The sequence below is a fragment of the Labrus mixtus genome, chromosome 8, assembly GCF_963584025.1.
Source record: "Labrus mixtus chromosome 8, fLabMix1.1, whole genome shotgun sequence".
Classification (NCBI taxonomy): Eukaryota; Metazoa; Chordata; class Actinopteri; order Labriformes; family Labridae; genus Labrus; species Labrus mixtus.
Genome location: NC_083619.1, coordinates 3754774 through 3778904, shown reverse-complemented (window position 1 = coordinate 3778904; position 24131 = coordinate 3754774). Strand labels below are relative to the sequence as shown.

Below are 24131 nucleotides of genomic sequence, written 5' to 3'. Positions count from 1 at the left end.
TGCCTGCTACGAGATGCCATCTGCCCACTGTGCTGGTTTACATCCAGGTATAGCTGATACATATCAGTTCAAAAGTGTGTATTTATATTACTTTATTTAATCTAGGGACAGTGCACATTATGGAAAAGTAAACATGTAAATATAATGATAGACTCATTTCCATCAGTATTTCCCCTGCAGGTTGGTGATGCACAACAACAAACATGACTTATTTATACAAAAGGTGGTTATGTCTCCTCATGTCAAAGTGCTGGTGTTATTGCACATTTTGCCCTTTTGCACAAAATGTAAAAAGATGTGTGTGCACACACAGTTAGCATACATTAATATGTTGATGTTTGCTGTACTGCACTGGAGTACATAGATGTAGTTTGTATGATGGTTAGAGACCACTTTAATGCTGATTTGTGATAAATGACTTAAATCGTCATCAGCAGCATAATAAGGGACATCCCTCCTTGTAGTCTGCCCACAATAAACAGTGTCTAATTTGTCATAACTGCTTACTGTGTTGAAGACTGGAGGAAAAACTCCATCCCTCTCTTTGCATGCCAGCAGTTCTCCTTAACAGCCTGCACTGATCAGTGAGGGCCGGGCTGCTCAGACAGACGGACAGCAGAGAATCTAAATGATACACAGAGGTAGAAAGAAGAGTGAGATTTATCACAAGGTGCTGAATCACAGCAAAAGATGTCTCATCACACTTCACATTCAGGCCCATCTAGACTGCACTCTGTAGTCCACCATGAGCAAGCAGTTGGCAAGGGGTGCAAGTGGAGACTTCCTTTGGACAGGCAGAGACCTCGAGCAGACTCATTCATGATACAGAAAGCAAACTGCTGCGACTGACATAAAGAGAAACAAAACAAAAAAAGAAAGAGCAGGATCCCTTATGCAAGGTAGATTTATAAAACTCCAGGTGTAGATTTGTTTAATATAGAGAACATTCCCTTCATTATGACCACTGAGCTTCAGATGGAGAGGAATCAACAAGAAGTTTTTTTGTGAAGGGGCAAGTGTGATCTCATAGCCCATGGCATCTTACACCCCTCAGAGAGGCTAATTATGACTGATTGGCTAATGAGCCGAGGATAAAATGTAATTTCTTCAGTCCTGTTTGCACTGAAATACACATTTTTGAGAAACTGGGCAGCAGAAAATAAGATGAACGAGCCAAACGACTGAACACTTTAGATCTGAAGTGTATTTCTGGATCGCAGCCTGCATGCTTTGGCATTGCACTTCTGTTGGTATTCTTGAATGTTTGAACCATAGACAGCACGGTGAGATAGAGAAAAGCAGAGCCACTGATGATGCCTAAGACCACAAGCAGGAAGCTGGATGGATTATCAGAGATGTTCCAGAGCATGCTCGTTGTAATGATGATGCCATGATTTCTGCTTTAGGGATTGGTGGGATTACATGCAATCCCTCACAGATTACAAGCCAAGCAAACAAGAAATCATGCTTACTCTCATCCAAAGCAGGTAAACTCAGCATTTTCAGTCAGCCATTCAGAGTCACTTTCAATTTCCAATGAAAACAGAAAGTATCCAGTCATTCACTCGCTAGTTTCTAGCTGGTTATCCTAACAATGTCAGTTAGAATCAGCGGGAAATGTGTAGCCTCTTTACTCATTGAATAAGTCAACAGGTCAGCTAGACAGATGCTCGAGTCGTGGTGCTTCCCCACGGAGTTTGTAGAACATAAGATTTCATACGACTTGAAGGTCAAAGCGTTAAATTATCTTTTTGCTTCTGCCAAATATCAACCCAGGATTTATTAAACCCTCCAGCCATAACAGGCACCTCCTTTACTTGAAAAGAGAGATTTATTACAGACAACAGTGAGGGACGATGGGGACAAATGGACGTGAAAATAGAAGTGTTAAATGATTTCGAATATATTCAGTTTGCTTAACTTGAGCTAGATAGTGAATGTTAGCTGAGAGAATTAATCAGTAACAGTAGGGCAATTACATGTCCTAAGCGAGCTATAACCGAAGTTAATAAATAATAATAATAATAATACATTGAATTTGTAACGCACTTTACATTTTTGCAAAAAAAATCTCAAAGTGCTACAGAAAAAAAAATAAAATAGAAAAAAACTAATTTCATCAACTAAGCAACTAAGGAAACTAAAAGCACAAGCAGAAGGCTTTGTTAAAAAGGTGGGTTTACTGATGATTTTACTGTACATATTCATGACAATAGGGAAACTTTTTCTTAATGTTTTTACTGTTACTATACAGGCGGCTGTAGGCCAGAGGTAGAGTCGGTCGTCTCTCGTCCATACCGAGGTCGTGGTTCAATCCCCTACTCCAGCAGTCAAATGCCCACGGGTGTGTGAATGTGTATGAATGGATACATTTTAACAGCTCTTTGAGAAGTCAGAAGACGCTGTGCGTGAGTTCAAGTCAATGAACCTTTTTGCCATTCTGTGAAGTTGGCCTCACAGTGGTGCTGATGGGACTATTGGTTCAATCTGTTGCACGAGTATACTTTTAAGAATCTGTTGAAAGACTCCCAGTGCAATTTGAAAGTAATTGTATCCATCATCCAGACCTGAGAAAAGAAATGTGAGCTATTTGAACTTTCTTTCAAAGCTTTCTTCACTGCATGGTGGGCATTCATGGGCCGGAAATCACTGCAAACATTCATGATGACTTATCATCAGTGATGGTGAAGAAAATAAAAAAAGAGGGTCTCATTATAAATGTCCTATTGCTTTCTAATTGTACTTGTTGGTTGTTGTTGGCTGTTTTTGTGAATGCTTTTGTTGAATCACCTGTGGAAATGGAAAGACCTGAGTACCCACATGCTGCATACCCACCATCTTGCTCTGTGAGGCAGACTGTGGCATTCATAGAAACCTCCTCTCAGACTGAATCCAAATGACAAAGGTGTTTGGGACTGAGGGGTATGAAGTTCAACAGCACATTACTCAGAAATACACTCAGGAAATGGCCGATATTTCCTGTTGGTGAACAGCACTTCATATATTCCACCATTAGTGGCTAAAGATATGTTAGAAAATGGTTTTGGATTTGTTTTTCACCAAGGAGAAACTAGTATTCTAAAAGGGGACACAGAGAAAAATGCTCCTTTTTAAATCTGCTCTCCTTGTGATGTCACAGTGGGATTCTGGTAAAAAGAAAATCCCCTCCCCTCCCCTGGTATCTCCACCCATGGACTCCACCCCCAGCCTAGAGCAAAACTTTCGCACAGGTCCGCCATTTTTATTCTCTCTACAGAGGCGTGATGTTTACCAGGAAAACTCGGGGGGGGGGGGGGGGCTCATTACATTTAAAGAGACACACACACCAAAACGGAGTGTTCTGAGAGAGCTGGTTTATACAGGGTCACAAACCTCCTCTGGTGCTTGATTCATGTTATATTTTGACCAAAGCACAGCACAGATGTTTCATTTAGACCACAGGGGACTGTTTGAAAAGGTGGAGAAGGGGGATAATGTGTCCTCTTTAAATGACATCCATGCTGACAGAGGCTGTTTCACAAACCGCTGTGTGTCTGTGCAGTATCTCTTTGAGAGTGTCCTCTATCAGATGATGTGTATCATTTCAGGCACAAATACATTATTTTTAATGGTGGCGCAGAAAAGAGTAATTAAAAACCTGAAAGTCACACCTGGTTTTCAGGGGCGTCATCAGCTGGCCAATCAGCCATCAGGACATGTATCACCTTATCCCTCCGAGGATCACAATATCAGGTTGAAAGTAAGGTTGTCAAAATGTTGAATACTTCTCGATACCAAGTGTTTTGAAATAATACAATCTGTTATTTTAATGAACTAAAGTATCTAAAAGTATCAGAGCTGCAGCGAGAGAAAGAGAGAAATCAGAGGTGGCCATGTGCAGAGTTTGCTTGTATATTTTTCGGTAATTAAAAACAAGATATTAAATTGGGTAATACACCTATCTACGTCGCGGCGGTAGTGAAGCAGGAATCAACACTGTTGGATATTTATCACATCAAATTAAAAAATGGTATCGTGTCAGCGGTTGTTGAAAGGACAGCTAAACTGAAGATGGAAGTGTGGAGGAGATCGTTAAGCGATGTCAGGTGCTACATATTGCATGACCTCCAAAGCGTTGCGGTTAAAAAAAAGATATAAAGCTAAAGCTTTCTACACAGTGTTTTAAAGCACCACATCTGATGCCACAGAGTTGAGGACTTATAAAGTAGTGACCCTTCTGAAAGTCTAATGTTAAGGGGCATTTGTGGCCTCTACCATCAGTGTGTGAATGTGTAGGTGTGACCTGTGGTGTAAAAGTGCTTTGAGTAGTCAGAAGACTAGAAAAGAGCTGAAGAAGCTGAAGTCCATTTACCATTTAATGAAGAAATCATTCTGACATTAACAACTGTGATGACGATGAAATGGGGACGACTGCAATATTAATTATAGGGGTTGAAGTCAAGCAATTCTTATATTCACATAAACAGTTATAATTATGACAAAAGACATAAGACTGATATAATAACCTCAGCATCGTTAACAAAAACAGGCTGGGAAATATAGTTAAACTTTGCAGAAAGATAGTTGGAGTTGACATGAATGATCTCGGCCATTCGAAAGGCAAAGGCCGTCTTGGAAGACCCTCAGCACCCCCTGCATGCAGAGTTTAGACTTCTGCCGACAGGGCGGAGGTTCTCTTATGTAAGGAGGTTGAAATCAAATAGATACCTGAGGTCCTTTGTTCCATCAGCTGTTGGGTTTTTAAATAAGCTGTAGGCCCTTTTTCTATGGACTGTTTTTTCCCTTATCTCACTCACGTCCATCATGGTGATATCCATGGGAGTTATGTTTTATATGTATGTATTTATGTCATTGTGCTGTTTTTTATGGATGTATTGACTGTATGGACCTCTGTTGCAAACCAAATTGCCCCTCGGGGACAATAAAGATTTTGCAAATCCAAAATAATAGTTGTAGCAGCAGATCCACAGCAACAATCCAGAAGAACCTGCGAGACAAGGGAGCCAGGCCCCCCGGCAGTCTAAGCCTATAGCAGAATAACTAGGAGCTAAAGCTAACTAAAATCAACATACAAGTACAGATATGTTCTCAGACTACCTCAAAGTACAGTAGCCTAAGACCTTCCACTTGTGTTTGATGTGGAACAGGACTTTCTGTAAGCACTGAATATCAAACAAAGCTCAGAACCATTATGAAAGTGGAAGTCTCTCGTCTGACTGACCTGCGTTTATGTCATAGACGCAGTAAACACATCAAACAGAGGCTTCAGAGGAAACAAAGGTCGATGTCTCCTGCTGAGGGAGGAGGCAGAGATTCAGATCGGACCTGACATCATACGCTACAGTGGAGCCGGGGAGGAGGAGGAGGAGGGGGAGAACGCTTGTCTGCTCATTTTCATCCTCCTCCTCCTCCTCCTCCTCCAGCGAGCTTCCACCAGTGTGTGTTTGTGATCTGAAACAAGCAAAGGTCTTTTCTGTCCAGCTGATCGAAGGGGGCTGACATTCAGAGCAGACTGACATCAGGTGTACAGTAGAGAGAGAGAGACGCTATGAACAAAATGTCCCCATCCAATGACTGGAATGCCTTTGAGCATCAGTGTGTAACTTTTCCACCTTAAAATAGCAGTTTTAAAGTTGATCTAATAGAAAAATAACATTTAACAGGGAGTATAGTGTGTATCTTATTTCCACAGAGTGGCCCCGCTCTCCTGTTTACTGCACTATGTAACTTTAGCATCAGGCTAATGGCTTCATGGCGCTAGTTCACACTTCAGCCCTGAGGTACAAAGAAGCCAGTTAGCCCGTCTCTGTACTGTTTGATAATGACTCAGGCTACAAGACAGAAGAGGACGGTGACAGATGAAGCTCAGAAGAGAATAATAGAAAGTGACCGAGCAAGAAGAGGAAATGTTGGAGCCTGTCAGTCGACATGGTTCTTTGGCTTTTTAGTCTTTGCCTTTGCGACAACTGGAAGAAATTATAGCAGAGGCTATCCGTGTCCCCTATAAAGTGAAGCTAGCTGAACAAAATCATTTCACATGAATTCACTGTTCACTCCAATGCATTAGAAGAGTGTACTATGGGTAGCAGGTTGCAGTGCTCTGTTGTTAAAACATTTAGGGGAAGCGCATATCTATGGACAATAATCTTGTAGAGATAAGGTGTAATTATCTGTATTTATATCTGTGAATTATATAAAAACACAAATCCTTAAGCGGCTAGCAGCATTCAATGAAACATCTTTGTTTTTTCTTTTTATCCATATTGGTCTAAAAGTTTAAATCCAAAAAAAGTCCAAAATAATGGTGCCAGTACTGTTCATAACTGAGGTATAAACTTTGATGTTGTTTTGATAGCTTGTATAGTTAGTACTAGGTTTATTACCACAATGACATAAGATTTGATTTATCATAAATATTCTCCTGTTAAATGTTTGACCTGTGTAAAATGGATTTATTTATTTATATCTGAGACATAGCTTTGGTTAGAAGACTTTTTGGAGCTGGTAAAGCTGCTGAACACGAGCCAACGATGACACAGATAACGATACAGCCTTATGTTAAGTCGCCACATCTGTTAGGAATAATACCTGCAGGGATGTTCACTCTGCTTCTTGGTCGGTCACTCTCTCTCTTGTTCTCCTCTTTGTTTCATTTGTCACCTTCCTTTTTTTATTCATCTCTTACCCTCAAACAAACATTACAGAGACTGGCTAACTGGTGTAAAAACCTCTTGGTGGGAGAACTGCAGCTCGCTGGCAAACTTACATGAAAGCTGGTGGGCGGAGCCATCTGTGGACATGAGACAGAAATGTTCTAAGTACTATAAGATCGACTTTGAAACGACTTCTTTTCAGGTGGAAAAGTTACATATTGCGACTTTAAGTCGGAAAATATTGTCTGATGATTTCATTCATTTTATTCTAGCTACTTTGTCATTTTTTACAAGTGAAATAATAAATATTGCATTATTGGGTTGAGGTGTTTAGCCTATATATGTCAGTGTTTGTCTATATAACACAGATGAATATGCTTCTGAACTCAGAAGTGTTGTCTTGAATAAATAATGGTGTTGTGTTGTCTGCCCACGCTCTGATGAAAACACAACATCACACGTTCATCTGCAGTATAAACACAGTCTGAGGAGGCAGAGACAAGATGAACATATACAGTAAAGTAACTTTACTCTTCTCTTTTGTTTACCTGTAATGTGCTCACCTTCACTGACTCTTACTTCTGTTGACTCTCCATCCTACCATCGGCCGTGCAGCGCTGATTTACTCGATCATCTCTGACACAACGCGTGCAAACGCAGCACAGAGCAACATTTACAGATCTGTGCTGTTAGTCATCGGGGGGCCGGTTGACTAAGCTGACTGTCTGCACCTTCCTCTCATATACTGATGCTGTTGTGTGTGTGTGTGTGTGTGTGTGTGTGTGTGTGTGTGTGTGTGTGTGTGTGTGTGTGTGTGTGTGTGTGTGTGTGTGTGTGTGTGTGTGTGTGTGTGTGTGTGGAAAGGTTGACACAGTGTGATGTCAGCAGTAATCTAAACTGCTGCTCATCAACACACTATGCATGTGTGTGTGTGTGTGTGTGTGTGTGTGTGTGTGTGTGTGTGTGTGTGTGTGTGTGTGTGTGTGTGTCTGTCAGAGTTTGTGCCCATCAAGAAGGCGACAGCGAGGAGCTGCTGAGTCACCATGACGACTGGCTGGGCACCAATGACAGGATTTTGTTAACCATTAAACCTCTTGAGTGAATGGGTTGAATTAACTGCCTGCACGGTAAACAACATCCTTCAATCACACTGTATCATTGTGTTGATACAGGTTCTTATGAAGAAGATAATAAAAGGGGGAGAACCATGAAGGAACTCCTCCTGTGTGCCTGTAGCCATGATAGATTCAGCTGATGCGAGCATCACTTTGTCGGTGGACATTTCTGAGCTCTCTAATCGACTCTCAGACACATTTCAGCCGTCTACATTTGAGCTCCTAACTGAATTAGGCTCCCTGTTTATCCTCTGTGTCTGCTGGCCCTGTCATCTTAGACATCAACTCACATTCAACCTTCTGAACAGTTCAGACTATGCTGTTTCATACATGGTTGGACAACGTTTTCAAATCTGAATTTGTGTGAAAGCAAGCAAGAATTCTTACCAATGTTAAGAAGTGTGGAGATCAAGGATATAACCAAAACAGCACAGCTCACAATAACAGATTTAACCTTCCGACGACCAGTCCTGACTCTCTAAACTGGAAATCTGACTCAAATCAAACTTGACTTTAGAGTAAACAAACATGGCGGATGACGGCAGGATGGATTCCCTTCAACTGTAAACTCACAAAGCAAAAAATGAAAAATATTGTCTCTTCATGTTTTAAAAAATATATATTTTTGGGGCCTTTATTTGCCTTAATTGAAATTGACAGCTGAAGAGAGACAGGAAATGTTGGGAGGGGTTAGTGGTGGACGACAAGCAGCAAGGGGCTGAGGTTGGATTTCAACCCACAGTCGCTGCGGTGACGGCTATAGCCTATGGGCATGCGATATAACTAGGCTATCCAGCAGCCAAGCTGTACATGTTAGAGCACGAGCTGGAGCTGAGAAAAAATTGTCAGACTTTTTCCCAACTGGCAAATTTGTCATTCAGAAAACATCCACAGAGTGCAACCCCGCTGGATAGTAAATATTAAACATGTGACACAATGTACATGTTGTAGCGGCTCATCATTCAGAAGCAGATTAATTCTTTACACACCTCGCACCACAGGACAGTCTGTAGGACCATCAATAATCTGGACTAAGATTGTCGGAATGGGGGAATCTGGCCCAAAAGTGGCTTTATAATCTCTAATGTTTACCCCCCCAAAATTTGAGAACCAGAAGACCAACAACATTAGTGATAGAATCAGAATATGAGATTGTTTTAATGATGTGTCCTTGTCAGGAGAGGTTGGGAACCTGGTCGACTGTCCAACTTTCAATTCAGTATAATTTATCTTTAAATTAAATTTAAAATAATAAATTTAAATTTATTCACTTTACATTTGAGCTCTGTTTGGGTCTCCACCAACTCCTGAGTAACTACGTGAGTAGTTGTGCTGTTGGTTTGAATGAACCTTTTTATACTAAAAACAGAGAAGATGTTGATCTTAAGCGGGGTACACAATACAAGATAATCGGGCCGATTTTGGGGTCGATTCCCCCCTTCCGACGAAAGTTAGCAACCTGACTATCTGATGTTCCAAAGATGATCTTGCCAGATTCCCCTGTGGTGTGAGGTGTGTTAAGAGTGATTTTAACCTCCCTGATCTGCCCGGAAGACGATCGGGGCTGCCCCGATTTGAAATCGTAAATATTAAACATGTTCAATATTTACGATCAGAAATCCTGTAATGTGGGGAGAACAGTGAGGACGGCTCAGCACGGACTCAGTGAATGGTCACGTGGAACGGAACAATAGGGAAGCAAGCTGACTGAAGTAGGAAGCACAACAAACATTACCATGGTGACAACAGCAATCACGAAGCATAAAGTTAAATGGAAATCATGAATTCAGGACCAACTTGTTGATTTGTGGCAACAAGACGAGTTATATACAACGTGTCCTGTAAAACAAACCACAATCCAAATGACAAGGAAAGGAGTTTGACCAAAATGTTTACCATAATGGATGTACCAGCTAACAGCTAGCCACATTTAGCTTGCCTGTCATGTTTGTGTACTCTTAAATTGCGTCTGACCGCGCAAGATTACACTTTGTGATAGTCGAGACTCTGGTTGTTGGTGAATGAATCGGTTAGTGTGTGGTGTGCAACGAGACGATCAACTCGGCACACCACACACTAACCGATTCATTCACCAACAACCAGAGTAAGATCTGAACTGTTAATCGGTCAGGATTGTTGTAATGTATGGGGTCTCTAACGTTATCAAAATCGTTTAAGATTTGAAAAATCATGTAGTGTGTACCAAGCTAGATGATGCTAAACCCCTTTGTACACAAGGTAGGCTAACGGCAGTGATGGAATTTTCTAGATTAAAATATTACCATATGGACTGCTCCAACGAGATGCTATCTGTTTATTGTGCTTGTTTACATCCAGGCCATAGAACCAGAGGAGAAAGCCCATTAGCAGGGCTACAGCCATAGACAGCACAGCTTCAGCCAGTCTGTGATGTTCTGTTCAGCTTTACGATAGCTTGAAGCGTCTCTGTTGAAAATAGGCCCTACGAATATTCAGAGCAGATTTGCAGGTGGTTGTCTGTTTGGCCATGAGGCTGGTTGCACATTAATTTAGCGTGATATATTTTGCATAGTAATGTAGCTATAAACAAAAATGTAGACTGACAGGTATTATAGAATTCCTTCTGAACCGCAACATGACCTGAAAAAACGTGTTGTTGTGGCAACATGTTCTCAATGACCACAAATGATTCTGTTTTTGTGTTTACAGCGAGCCCATGAATGCAGGGAGAGGGAGCTCCTCAGGGCCACTTTCCTCTCCATTCACTGCTGTTACATCATTAGCACAGACTTAGATATTGCACTGTGACTCATCACTGAGCTGAACAGACCTCCGGCCGAGTCGAATGGTATCATACTGTGCAGCAAAAACAGCTGTGTTCTGTTATGTTGTGGGATCATAATTACATGTGCTGGACGTTAGCTGAGGTCTATTGTCCGTCTCAAAAACAAGTTTTAGGTTGTTTAGAGTTCTCTGTTCAGAAGTGTTCAGTAAGGAGATCCTCTCATAAAGAAACAGCGCTCACAGTAACAGGTTCATGGTAAAGTAGCATGTTTGTGCGATTTAAAAGAAGTTAAGGCTTTTACCACTCTTGTTTTTTGGCTTAATTTAGGATCACTCTGTCTTACTCATTATCGTCTGCTCAGCTAAACAAGCAGCTTCTCATGTATACTACAAATGTCAGAGACCTTTTATTTTGTTCCTCCTTACTCAACCAAGCGTGGATGTAGTGGGGGAAGTGTCTTCATTTTCTATACCTTCATCTGCTTTTTGGAAATATTAAAAATGAAGACATACTAACCCTAACTACCCCACGCTGCATGTTTGCCCCTTGCGGCTGTGGCTCAGCTGGTAGAATTGTCGTCTCTCAACCAGAAGGTCGAGGGTTTGATCCCAGCTCCTGCAGCAACATGTCCGATGTGTCCTTGGGCAAGACGCTTAACCCCGAATTACTACCTCTGCTTCGTCAACGGCATTTGAATGCGTGTATAGAATAAGCAGGAGAAATCAGAGACATGCGAAAGGGCGACATGGAAAGCCAGAACCCGATCAGAGATGATTGAATGCGTGTCTCTAAAACATTTTAAAATAATAAAAAATTAAAAATAAAAAATAAAACGTTTTTCGTTTACTGATTTTTCCTAAACGGTTATGATTTACTAACCGGTTACACGTACACACCCCTAGTTAGCACACACTTCATGTGAATATTAACAACAAGGGAAAAATAACCATTTTGTTCATGGAGCTTGTTTGACACCTGGGACTAAAGACTTGATGTCCTGTTAAAGAGGACGACATAGAGGAGGTCAAAAGGTTCTAGCAACACTTGTAGTACGAAGATCAACTTTATTAACAAATTAGACCGACATGTTTTGGTCTGTGGCCTTCACCAGGGTCATCAAGACGCAGATTACAAACATCATTTAAATGCGGTAGGTACCAAATTGAAAGAGGACGACATATAAAGTGAGGTAGAGGGAGCATAAAAGCTTCTGAGAGTTGCAGTCTGAAGCCTTGGATCGGTTTAAACAAGCATTTGACTTCAATCCAGAACATCCCTGGGTTTGTTTCTCATGTGGAACCAGATCAAATATTAACTGCTCACTTTAGTTGTTACGGTTTTCGAAAACGTTACTTATCATAAGTTAATTACATGCACAATTATTACCCGATAAATTAGTTTGGGCACCTACACATGAAATAGTGAACCAAATCAAGGGTCAACCATTTCACAACATTGACTGTGATATTTGATGATATAAGGGCCATGGCTGATCTGACTGACAGGCGGGCGCGTTGTAGCTGTTTGTCACAAGGCCTCCTGTTACTAGGTTAAATGAAAGTTAGTTTGAGACTAAGACTTCCTCAATGTTTTATACAGAATATATTCTGTGAGCTTTATTTTGAAGTTCTTACCAAACGTAACATTGAACTTAATATGTTGCTGTAAATCCTCAAATACAAACTGGTAGTCAATCAGTAACTATGAAAGGGTGATATTGTTTTGTTAACAGCCTAGCTTCTGCGTTTGGACTAACTGAAGACAGGTTAAGGAGGATTGTGTGATACCAGATAAGAGGGAGTTAAAGTATTCCAACCTAGAGAACTAAGAGCGTTCACCAGTAAATCTTTGGTGTTGTGTTCAACATGGGTTTTATTTTAGCAATATTTCTCGAATGAAAAAAGCTGCCTGACCTCTTTTGTGAAGAACTCAGGGCCCATCACTACGACTTGAGTCTTGAGTCAGAATTAAGGTGGAGCAAATTGTCAGACATCCAATTTGTAACAGCTGCTAGAAACTGGTGAGGTTATTAAGATTACAAGGCTTGATGGAGAAAGAGGGTTGCGTGTTGTCAGCATAACAATGATAAGAGATACCACAACAAGAGTTAAGTAGATGACCCAGAGGTAACATGTATAATGAAAAAAGAATAGGTCCAAGGATTGAACCGTGAGGGACCCCAGACAAGAGGGGAGCAGAAGAAGATACACAGTTTCTAATTTGGACCTTAAAGCGTCTGACAGATGAGTAGAAAAAAAATGTTTGGAAGCCGTTCCATAGATACTTACCCAGTTCAGCAGTCTATCAACTAAGATATTTTGTCCAGTTGTGTCGAATGCTGCGGTTAGGTTTGTAGCGATAAGGTGTACAGTAAAGTGATGTAACAGGACGGTGGAGCTTAATTTTATGTGATCGTTCATGTTCACACATACTCAGAAAACACACCAATCTGTCTTGTATTTTGGTGGTACAGTGATGTGTTTGATTTCCTGCCAATGTGTGTGTGTGTGTGTGCCTGTGTTTGTTTGTGTATACTTGCGTGTGAACTGTCAGTGTTCTGGAGGATGAGATGATTACGTAGCAGACGGTTGGAGTCAGGGAGGGAGAGGTGGTGTTTGCTGGAGCAGAGGATTGTGGGTACAGATATAGTTTTTAATCCCTGTGCAACAGCTGTCTCCCCCAACGACCTCATCATCATCATATCTCTCTCCCCCTCTGTCATTCTCTCTCTCTCTCTCTGTCTCTTTCACACACATTCACAGATATATTTTCTGGTCACTGACTACCAGTTACATCATAATGCTTGTAAGTAATATTGATATCATGTTAATGTTGATCAGAGTCTTATCATATGTGAAGAAACCTCCATTTCATAAATTTCCTATTTGCAGTCTATTTATTAAATTTTTGGCCTTGAATCTGCTGTTTACAGCGGGCCCGACCTTAGTGTTGAATCAACACCGGCTTATGAAGTCACAGTTGAAGCAAATACGGATCGAGTCTAATTTTGTTGCAAGCACTCCTCATGCTGAATAGAATACATCGACCTGGACAGGAAGTCCGACAAGGAAACACACAGAGCATCTGGTCAATTTCAAAATAAAACACAATGTACAGACTATAATAAAGTCTAAGACTATGGAACGATAAAAACACAATACAGCAGAGCCTACAGCACACTGCTGCGTGTTTAGTTCAGAGTCAACGAGTTAATTCTGTGACGTAATATGACACGATGTTGGGGGGAGGGAAAGTGTTTTGAGCAGCATTACTGAAAACGGACACATTTTCCTCTAATTGTTGACCCTTCAGTGTTGTGAAACACCATTATCAAACAAGGTTTAGTGTTGGTGTAAAAAAAGATTTAATCCGTAAATTGCTCTGAGTCCGGCCTCAGCGCAACCTCTTTGTCTAGATAATGTGGTCGGGGATCGATTCATTCCTGCATGTTTAAGCCTCAATCACACCCAAACTGGCCTGTCATCTGACTTTGGATATCACCACCAAGCTAGAGGGATAGCAGATATCACATTTGAACCAAAGTTAGGCATATATAGAGTACAAAATGTACAGAGCTGTAAAACTGTCTATGTTTTCAGTGTTCTTGCTAACTTGGAGAACAAGTGGATTGTTTTGTATGTGACGACGTGATAGGTCAACTAGAAGAAGGTTCAACAGTGACCAGCTGAAAAGGGTAATTTAGCCACCTACCACAGCGGAGTCTGACACACTTAAGCAATCATTCGATTCTCCACCGCATAGCAGCTTTTACGGGGCATCGTCAAGTTAGCTATGATACATTTTTGCAATGCCTGGTTATTTTTTTTTTAGCTTGGACATTGTATGATATTTTTTGACTTTGACATGTACATATGCTAGGTATGTATCTTCTGGATGAACTATACCAAAGTAACCAAACTGGCTTTAAAGAAAGTCAACTTCTTTAGAGTAGTCAACGTTTTCTATTTGTTTCACACAACAGAAGGATCCCAGTCTCCTGAATGAATTACCTGGTTTGTTTGATCCATCCATTCCCCCCCCCCCCCCGACTTTCACCTCAGATTGACTTTTATATCCTTCACCAACCTGACTTAGAGCCACAGCAGTAGTAAAACATTGTGTTTCTCAGTTTGCCATGGAAAACTAAAGAAAGGTTTCGTAATCACACAAATATCATTTCTGATTGTGTGTGATGAGAGAAACAAAGAGCACCAGCGACAGGCCACTGAATATTCCGGCTTATGAAACCTCTCCAACGGAGCGATAAATACTGCAGAATAATACACTAAGAGGGTAACAGAGGGTAGGAAGTCCTCTTTTGTGATTGTTTCATTTTTATAATGGAGCGATGGAGTCATTGAGTGCATGGTCAGTGTGTGTTGATGTACGGGTGTGACGTTAAAAGTTCAAATGTGAGTGAAGCCTTTCAGTGACTAGAAATCACTTTGTTAGTATTTAAGAGAAACATGATTACAGTTTTTTTTTTTAAAACTGTTAGAGGTAGATACCCAAAGTGAGTGTGTGAGGTGTTCACTGTACTCTGTCCTGCCACTGAAACAATGGCCTACAGTTCCTCTCAAGGCCTGCTAACACTCTACTGTATGTCCTCATACTGGCTACTGGCCATTGTGTGTGTGTGTGTGTGTGTGTGTGTGTGTGTGTGTGTGTGTGTGTGTGTGTGTGTGTGTGTGTGTGTGTGTGTGTGTGTGTGTGTGTGTGTGTGTGTGTGTGTGTGTGTGTGTGTGTGTGTGTGGTATCGTTGCAGGACAATGACAGCTTGTTTGCTGGGAGCCAGGATAGAGGGACAAACAGAAAAGAGGGAGAGAGAGTTTGTTCAGGGGTCACACTGTCACCAGTTCTGCTTCATGTCTGATGCACTCAGCAGGTGGAATGACTCCAGCTCTAATCCATACATACACACTCCGTCTCACAGATTGAGTTTTTCTGTTAACACAAGTGTCCAAGTTAAACAACAGTGTGGACCTTTCAATGAAGTATCAGTGTGTCTTGCTGTTATTCCCAGAATGCACTGCTCTATTATCTCTCGTCAAACTGTTTTTGTCTGCAGATGAAGTTCGCGTTGGTTTAGACGTCTGACAATGTCTGACAGGATTCTCAAATCTGTCATGTCTGACAGTTAAAGACAGTTTCTGTGGGCTCGGGTGGCCAGACATGGTGATCTACTGGACTCACTTGGCTTTTATATATTTTAACTGACCTTGAAGCGAACCAGACTGAGGCTGTTTTATTATTTTAAAATCCTCTAAACTTTGCTGAACTTGTCATTGTTATTGTGGAAGTAAAACAGTGTCACAGAAGACATTTTTGGAATGCTGCGGCGCCGGCTCAGTCGTCTCTTGACCGGAAGGTCGAGGGTTCGATCCCCTGCTCATGCAGCCACATGTCTGATATGTTCTTGGGCATGACACTTAACCCCAAGTTGCTCCCGCTGCTTCATTGTTATGGGATAAGTTACCTTTGATGGTCACTTTACACAGCAGCCTCTGCCATCAGTGTGTGAATGTGTAGATGTGACCTGCGGTGTAAAAACACAGCATGTCACACCTACACATTCCATTTAGTCCATCTTAGCATATATGCTGAACCCGTCTGACACAATTGAGGTGGAGCAGGTTAAAAAAACACAACAAGGTATAATAAAAGTAGTCACACCTGTCACTCCCCTTTCTGTCTCCAGTAACAGGACTATGGACCTGAGCCTGCGAGATGCACTGGGTGGGGGTGGACACGGGGTGCCAGGTGGCGCCCCTGCCGATGCCCTGCTGAAGAGAGACTTCGTGGCCTCGCTGGAAAAAGAGAGCTTCGATGACAAGGTGGGAGAGAGCATCTCCAAGAGCGACTACCGACCCTTACTGGATGGAAAGGACATGAAGAGCGGTAAGTCGCCTTCAGCGTTCATAAACAGAGACGTGTGGAGGAAGCGATGCTTGACTCTTAATGTGATGTTGATCCCTGAAGGGACATCCTCTCTCCTGGGGGGGGGGGGGGGGGGGGGGGGGGGCAAAATCAGCTGTTTGGATATTTTGACATAATTGGGTTTCAGCCCTAACTCTTGAGATGTTTTCTTAAAATTACATTTAACATAATAATAGCAACCATCAGTTTATAAAATATGCGGCCACGTGTCAGGCATGTTTAAAGAAAAAAAAAAGATCTCTCTCATCTGTTAGGTCCAGGGTTCGATCCCCAGCTCCTGCAGCCACATGTCCGATGTGTCCTTGGGCAAGACACTTAACCCCCAAGTTGCTCCCGCTGCTTTGCCGGTGGTGTATGAATGTGATTAATTACTTCTGATGGTCTTTTTACACAGCAGCCTCTACCATCAGTGTGTGAATGTGTAGGTGTGACCTGCTGTGTAAAAAGCGCTTTAAGAAGTAGAATACTAGAAAAGCGCTAAATAAGCTCGAGTCCATTTACCATAGATATGATACTCATGTTGAGTTTTTTTACACGCTGCACTAAGAAGGCTTTTCCTCTGCGTGATAAGAGATGTGGCTTGTAAATAATTGATGTTGTTTTCAGCAGTGTGTAGAAACCGCATACTTAAACATGTTTTTCATTACTGTATAAAGAGCTGCTGATTTCAATACCAGCCAGCAGCAGTGTGATGTGATCCTCTTGGACTTACTCCTTTGATAAGCTTTAGAAAAACAGACAGAAGAGTGTGTCTGCAGTTTGAAGATCAGCTAACGGTCCTGATGTAAACCAACTTTAGGACTGTCTCTCCATTTCTGTATCTCTCAGGTTAGTTAGTTATTTTGACTTTTATTTATGGTAAATCTATATTTACATTTTCCTATTGCCCATTCTTTGTCACTGTTTCTGTCAGTCGTTGTTCCACCAGTTCTGTCGCTCTCTCTTTTCTTCCTGTCATTGTTGTGCTGCGTCAGCCTGGAGACAGCTAGTGCTGTATTAGCATCATTATCATTACCACACACACACACACACACACACACACACACACACACACACACACACACACACACACACACACACACACACACACAAACACAAACACAAACACAAAATTAGCAGCCTGCCAGAGGCAGAGTCTGGTCCAATGAGTTGAATGTTAGCCTAGCTGTCACGCAACAGTCCTGAGCTGGAGGGAAATGGAGTTTGGCAGCAGCTCTCTTCCCTCGCACTTGTAGATTCTTTGCTGATGATTTCAAATCCTTCACCTTCCTTACGTAAGGGTAACTCACAAGACACACAAAAAGAAAAGAAAATCAAAGCAGGAGAGGGTGAGATATCAACAATACGCTGAGTAAATTCCTTTTATATGAAAACCTGCTTTCCAAAAAAAGCTGTTTAGCTCCTACACATTTTCTCCTCCCTGACCAATCAGACCCCTTGCAATGACGTTTGGTCCAGCTGGTGTCATCTGTCCCTGTCTTTTCTTTTCCAAAGTTGATGAGTGTGGTTTTTTTTTAGAGTGTCAGGGAAATTAACCTCAGCTTGTGTAGCGCTTTTCTAGTTTTCTGATTACTCAAAGCGCTTTTACACAGCAGGTCACACCTACACATTCACACACTGATGGTAGAGGCTGCTGAGTAAAGTGACCATCAGTATTAACTCATCCATTCATACACACTCACACACTGATGGTAGAGACTGCTGAGTAAAGTGACCATCAGTATTAACTCATCCATTCATACACACTCACACACTGATGGTAGAGACTGCTGAGTAAAGAGTCCATCAGAAGTAACTAATCCTATTCATACACATTCACACACTGATGGTAGAGGCTGCTGAGTAAAGAGTCCGTCAGTATTAACTCATCCATTCATACACATTCACACACTGATGGTAGAGGCTGCTGAGTAAAGAGTCCATCAGTATTAACTCATCCATTCATACACACTCACACACTGATGGTAGAGGCTGCAGAGTAAAGAGTCTTCTCTTACCTCTTATGCTGGAGGTCCTAAGTGTGAATCTAGATTCTAAATTTCCCCTGATTGGGTTTGATTCTGATGTAATTTTGAAAGAGTGACTTATTCTGCTTTTTTTCTTTTAGACTAGAGCGAGACTTTATGCCTTTATGTTCGTAGCTGGACTCCTCAAAAATGAAATGTTCCAGGTATTTCCTGCATTTACAGCATTCCCACTTCCATCTCCTCTGATGTCTCCTCTCTTTTATTTCTTGGCGATAATTTCAGAATAATCAACTGCTGCTCAATATTTATCATCTCCAACTCTGACATATAATACACTCAGTCGGTTTCAGTCACCATGGTTACCTTTCCACCAACATGCAGAGAATGTGGCAGAAACCTGAAACTGGTGATGTCACTAGCATAGACGTCGCACTGCGAACGAGCGTTTGTTAGTGTTGCAAAGCTACACCGACACACCAACGCAACCAGTGTGTAGTGCTCATGACGGTGTAGATCCAACGTAGAAGTCACAATCAGGCTTCACTATAAAGTTGTTGAAGTGACTTGATGAAGCAAACACTGACAAACTCAAGCAGTCTACTGCTGAAAATTCAAGTGTGCTTCTCCTTCAAAAAACACAATGAATGATGACCAGGTTATTGTACCATTTATTTATTATTGGTGATAAGGTGAACAGACATGACAACTAAAGCGAGAGCAAATACACAAAGACAAAAAAATATATATATATTTTTTTTGACAGATCGGTTTATATCATGCGGCTCCTCAGATCACCTCACATGGCCATTATGTCACCAAAATAAAAACGGTCATGGCTTACGTAACATTGTTTAATAATGACCTAATACAGCCTCATACATGTTAATGAGATGACATTCACAGGAAGAGGGATCTAGCTGCATGGATCCAGAGAGATGAGATCTTGGTGATTGGTTTGATAGTTATGATGCTAAACACAGATGGCACATCGAACAGGGCTGCGTGTTTGTTTTGTTTTAATCCTTTGTGATAAACCGTCAGACTGTCGTATCGTCTCATGTACTTTTTGATGTGCCCATGCACAGCTGGTATGATAATGATCACCAAAAGCAGGGACGCATCCTCCAGCCATGTGTGTGTGTGTGTGTGTGTGTGTGTGTGTGTGTGTGTGTGTGTGTGTGTGTGTGTGTGTGTCTATTTAAAGCTGGTGACTATATAGGCCTGCAGGCTGCGCTCCGTGTAGGGGAGATGGGTGTCCCTGTCAAATACTGCAGAGGAGACAGCAGATGTTTGACCACAGGGTGTCTCGGATGTTATATATTCCAGTTCCTTAACTTCACATGCATTACAGCACTAACTCGCATGCCTCACGGAGACATTTTCATCTACCAAAGGGGAGCCCTGTAGGAACCACTGGATCAGGGTCGGGGGTCTTCAACTACAATCCTTACAGTCTTCTTTATGAATGGAGCTTACTCAGGAGCTTCTATGTGTCACAAGAATGAAACTATATGATTTAAGGACAGGTGACAGACTTATTTTAGAAAAAGAGAGGGTGGGGGAGGGGTTTCCTACCTGTGTTTAAAATGATCTCTGGAGGCCATAGTTTTTCTTTAAAGATGGTTCTGGTTTCCTTTTCTGGGTCCAGTTTTGATTTTTCCGGCATTCACACATACAAAACGTTACATTTGTCTTTGACTGTAACTACAATCATCTGAAGATGGTTAATGGTTTGTGCCAAGCCCCTCTGACAAGAAGGGTCTGGGTGGACATCTGACACCTCACCAACATGAATAAGTCTTTCTTGGGCTTCAAGTCCTGAGGAGATGACACTTGAGGCTTTGTTGTTGTTGTGTAATTATTAGGACAAGTTTGAAGGAATAGAGACCAATGAAATGTCTTCAGCTGATATATTCTGTAGGTATGGGAATTTTATTTCTCCCAGATATCGTATGGCTATCGGCCCCAAAAATCAGTCGGGCCCTAGCATTTACAGTTTTAATGAAAGAGTGGTGAAGAACATACAAATGAATCAGCTTCACTATGTGCACAAGTCATCAAGCCGGCCTCCTAGCTTGATTGGATGGACTCTCCTGAATACTTCCTGTTGTGTCAACAATGACTCACCCTGACTTCACTGGGACATTTAACAAGGGGGCTTATACAAGGGGAAAGTTGGGAAAAAGAAAATCTGTCATTTTGCTGTCACATTCTGAGATTTCTGAGAAATAGTTTTCATAAATTTCCGTTTTATGCATGTGTGAATACACCACAAGTCAGTGCAGGACTCGCATCATCAACATGTGTATATGTTGTACCTGTTGGTCATGAGCTTTTCCAGTCAAATGAGGGGTCAATTCTAAAGTTTCTTTTGCTTATAACTTTATTATAAGCACAAAAATGCAAGGACCTTTCTGTCTCATAAGTAAAAATATATAGTTGGTCTTTAGTTATTTGGGTGTAGGGACATAAACAATCAACTCTCTGTGCTGTTTGCATTCAAACTTTAACGACTGCTGCAAGATTCCCTAAATATATTTCAGAGCATTGATCATGGAGATCGTTGATTTGACATAAAATGCTTTTAGATTAAATAAACCCCACAGTGGAACAGCTGCATCATGTTCTTAGACTTCATACTGGATGTGCAATCTATAAAATAGTAAAAACAGTAACAGTGCTACAAACATACATACATTTACATAACAGCTTACAGATGGACATGTTGTCATGTCTTGTCTGATGGTCGGGGTGGATGTCACAATCAGTAGCGATCAATGAGATCTATAATCTGAGACCAGGCAGGATCTCCCCTCCTTTTTTCCAGCTTTATCTCTGTCCTTGTTAGAAATCTGTCCCTGAATCTTTTCTCCTCTTTCCTTTTGCGTCTCAATCACATCTCATATCTCCTCGTCTCTTGTCTCGTACCTTGATTGACTTTGTATTTGATAGTTATGTAGTAGAGTGCACACTCTTTCACTTTGCTGTAATGTGGGAGCTGTGAGGAGATTTCATGCCTCCGCTGCGATGAAGAGCTGTAATAAACCTGAGAAATGCTCTGAGAAATGCATGGGGAAACCAAAAGCTCCTCTGTCCTCCATGTCAGGAAGGGCAAACCTTTAGTTCTGCTTCATTTCTCAACCTGAGGCTCATTTTGTCCTGCACCAAATATTTCAAGAAGTTCAGCCTCTTTTCTTAATAAATGTTGTGGCTGAACTGTGCTGTAGTGCAAAGATGATCCTTCATGAGGTGTCATAAATGAGCTTTAAGTGCATTGACATCCTTTGAGCTGCTTTATCTTTACATTTATATTTAAACTGTAGAAGATAATTTAAAATGGCTTCTGCACCTGAAATGTGAAGCCAACGTGGAGTTTCCTTCATCCTCAACCATTTTTTCCAGGGGGGGTAACTGTTCTTGCTGCCTTTCACACTTACACTGTAATGTATAGAACATTATACTACAGACAGCCTGTCCCTGACATTTTCTTTCAATCATGTCTACCACCCTGTTCTCCCATTCTGGAGATTTTCCCTGGCTGGACTGGGGTGGGGGTGCAAATGGACTAAGCCTGAGTGATGTCACCCAGTTGTTCCAGCAGGGGGCTCTGGAGGCTCATCAGCAGCAGCCGCCATGTTGGAAATGCTGTCTCAGTCTAACTTTCAGTCAACCTAACGACAGGCTGAGAGCTGGAGCTGAGGCGGGTTTTAAGCTTATTTTCACGCACACCTGTCAATCATTTCAGCGACGCGCCTAATTATGGATAACATTCTTAATTCATAAAATCAAAACGGATGCGTTGTATAAAAAATGCACCCCCTGTACATTGTGTGCCCATGAGGACAATAACTAATGGCCGATATTGTTTTTCGTACCAGGCTGTAAACATGTTAATTATGTAAAAAATAATTTTCTTTGAGCGTGCATTGTACAGTATGTGACTTTTGGTGATCCTGGAGCCAGACTCAATCGGACCCTCAACGAACTGCAGCATTTTGCACTTCAGCATTAGCTTCATTTTTCAACACCGGAGGTTGCCACATGGTTTTCAACATATTCAAGAAGTCAGAGGAAGCAACAGGGTTCACGATTCATGCTATAAACAAAAAAGGGGAGAAAAAAAACATACTGGCATACAAAACAAAAAAAAGTACAAAACATCCTCTTTATGTGCACCCAGATCCCAGCAGTTGTTTGATTTAAACTTATCAACCCTGCTCACTCGCTCACAGGGTATCTTTTCTTAATATTTCCCTTACACGTCGACTCACCCCAACTTTAGAGTTTTCCCTGGGAGTGGGGGACTGGCAGGAAACATTACCGGAGAAAGTTGGGTTGAAAAAAATGTATCCAGTTGAGTTTACAAACGCAGCTCATCCGGACAATGTCAGGAAATGTTCAGGAGGGCAGAATGTGTGAAAAGGGCTTGATTGATCTGGATGAGAAAATGATCCTAACTCCCTAATGCTCCCTAACTCATGTATTACCTCAGCAGGAAAAAAATGAGTTTATGTAGTTGTCCCAAGTCTTCTTTAAATACATGATGATATTTATCTTGTCAATAATCATTCCATCAGGAGTCATTTATGAAAGAGCAGAGTTTATGACGTCGTCACTGGGCCCTGAACAAAATGCATTTTGAGGGGTTTGTTGTTGTAGAACACACTCAGTTACATGATTTTATTCATGGTTTGTTTGTACCAAACGTTTAGTATGCCAGACAAAATTAGTGTTCAAATTAATTTAAGCAACAGCAGATTAAAAATAAACCCTGTGTATTTAGCTAGCATTAGCTGATAGCTTTCTTGCTAACCCCTTTCCCAACACAAGCCTTCCAGATGTACTCCAAGATCCAGAAACAAGGAACGAGAAATACCGGGACAAATAAATCTAGAGTCCACAAATCAGCTGGTGACATGGCGTTGGCTTCATTAACTTTTTTAAAGATGATGTAATCTGTCCAGGATTTACCAAACACAGTCTGATTTGTGCTCCTGCTAACATCGACAAAGTGGATAGAATCAAAACAGAGATCATAGGTAGCTGGATTTGATTCAAATAAGAATCTCATGAAATGTCAAATTTTCTGTTAAAAACATAGACTTGCATGATCATAACATTTGGCTCACTACAAGTTTGTGAGTAGCTAATATGAGACAGGACGGCGTTGACTGCAGGTGTGCTAAGACTTCTTGTTCAAGCCTAATGGGATTGAGCTGTTAGCAGCTGGTGTGCATACAGTATCATCTTCAGATCTGATTATTTAAAGTCAGATATATATATTCACTAACAGTACAGTGGCCACAGTGGTGCTGCAGGGCTGATAGGGATGTTGCTGTTTGAATGACTCATTAGTTGGCTGAGTGCTAAGATGACAAATCATGGACTGTGGTTGAGCTGGGAGTCGGACAAGAAGGGAGCCAAGAAGTCTCAGATCTCATCCTCGTCACTGAGTCCTAAAAGAAGCTTTTAAGTGGAAATATCTGCCAGAGGAGTACAAATGTTTGACTTGTTTCAAATTCATATCATGGGCACTCGTTCAAGTATTTTTGAAGCTCTTGAGGTCGTCTGATTTGTATTGAAACCATCTGAAAGTCTGTGCACTCTCTGAGGTTTAAGGACCATTAGGTTTCATGACTCAGTCATCAACATTAAGGATTCATTCTAAAGTGTGTGGGCTGCCATGCCTAAGAGT

General features: G+C 41.4%; 2 protein-coding genes across 5 annotated transcripts in view; one reads left to right on the top strand and one right to left on the bottom strand.

The window, feature by feature from the left end:
- LOC132978644 (microtubule-associated protein 4-like) overlaps positions 1-24131 on the top strand; it is a 99588-nt gene that overhangs the window by 2229 nt on the left and 73228 nt on the right. For all 4 annotated transcript variants that reach the window (XM_061043892.1, XM_061043891.1, XM_061043890.1 and 1 more), the window contains exon 2: positions 16231-16430. In XM_061043892.1, the coding sequence (XP_060899875.1) occupies positions 16241-16430 (190 nt within the window). In that variant the 5' untranslated portion in view covers positions 16231-16240. The remainder of the gene's footprint in view (positions 1-16230; positions 16431-24131) is intronic.
- klhl20 (kelch-like family member 20) overlaps positions 1-24131 on the bottom strand; it is a 147159-nt gene that overhangs the window by 67255 nt on the left and 55773 nt on the right. The gene's annotated exons all lie outside the window — the stretch shown is intronic.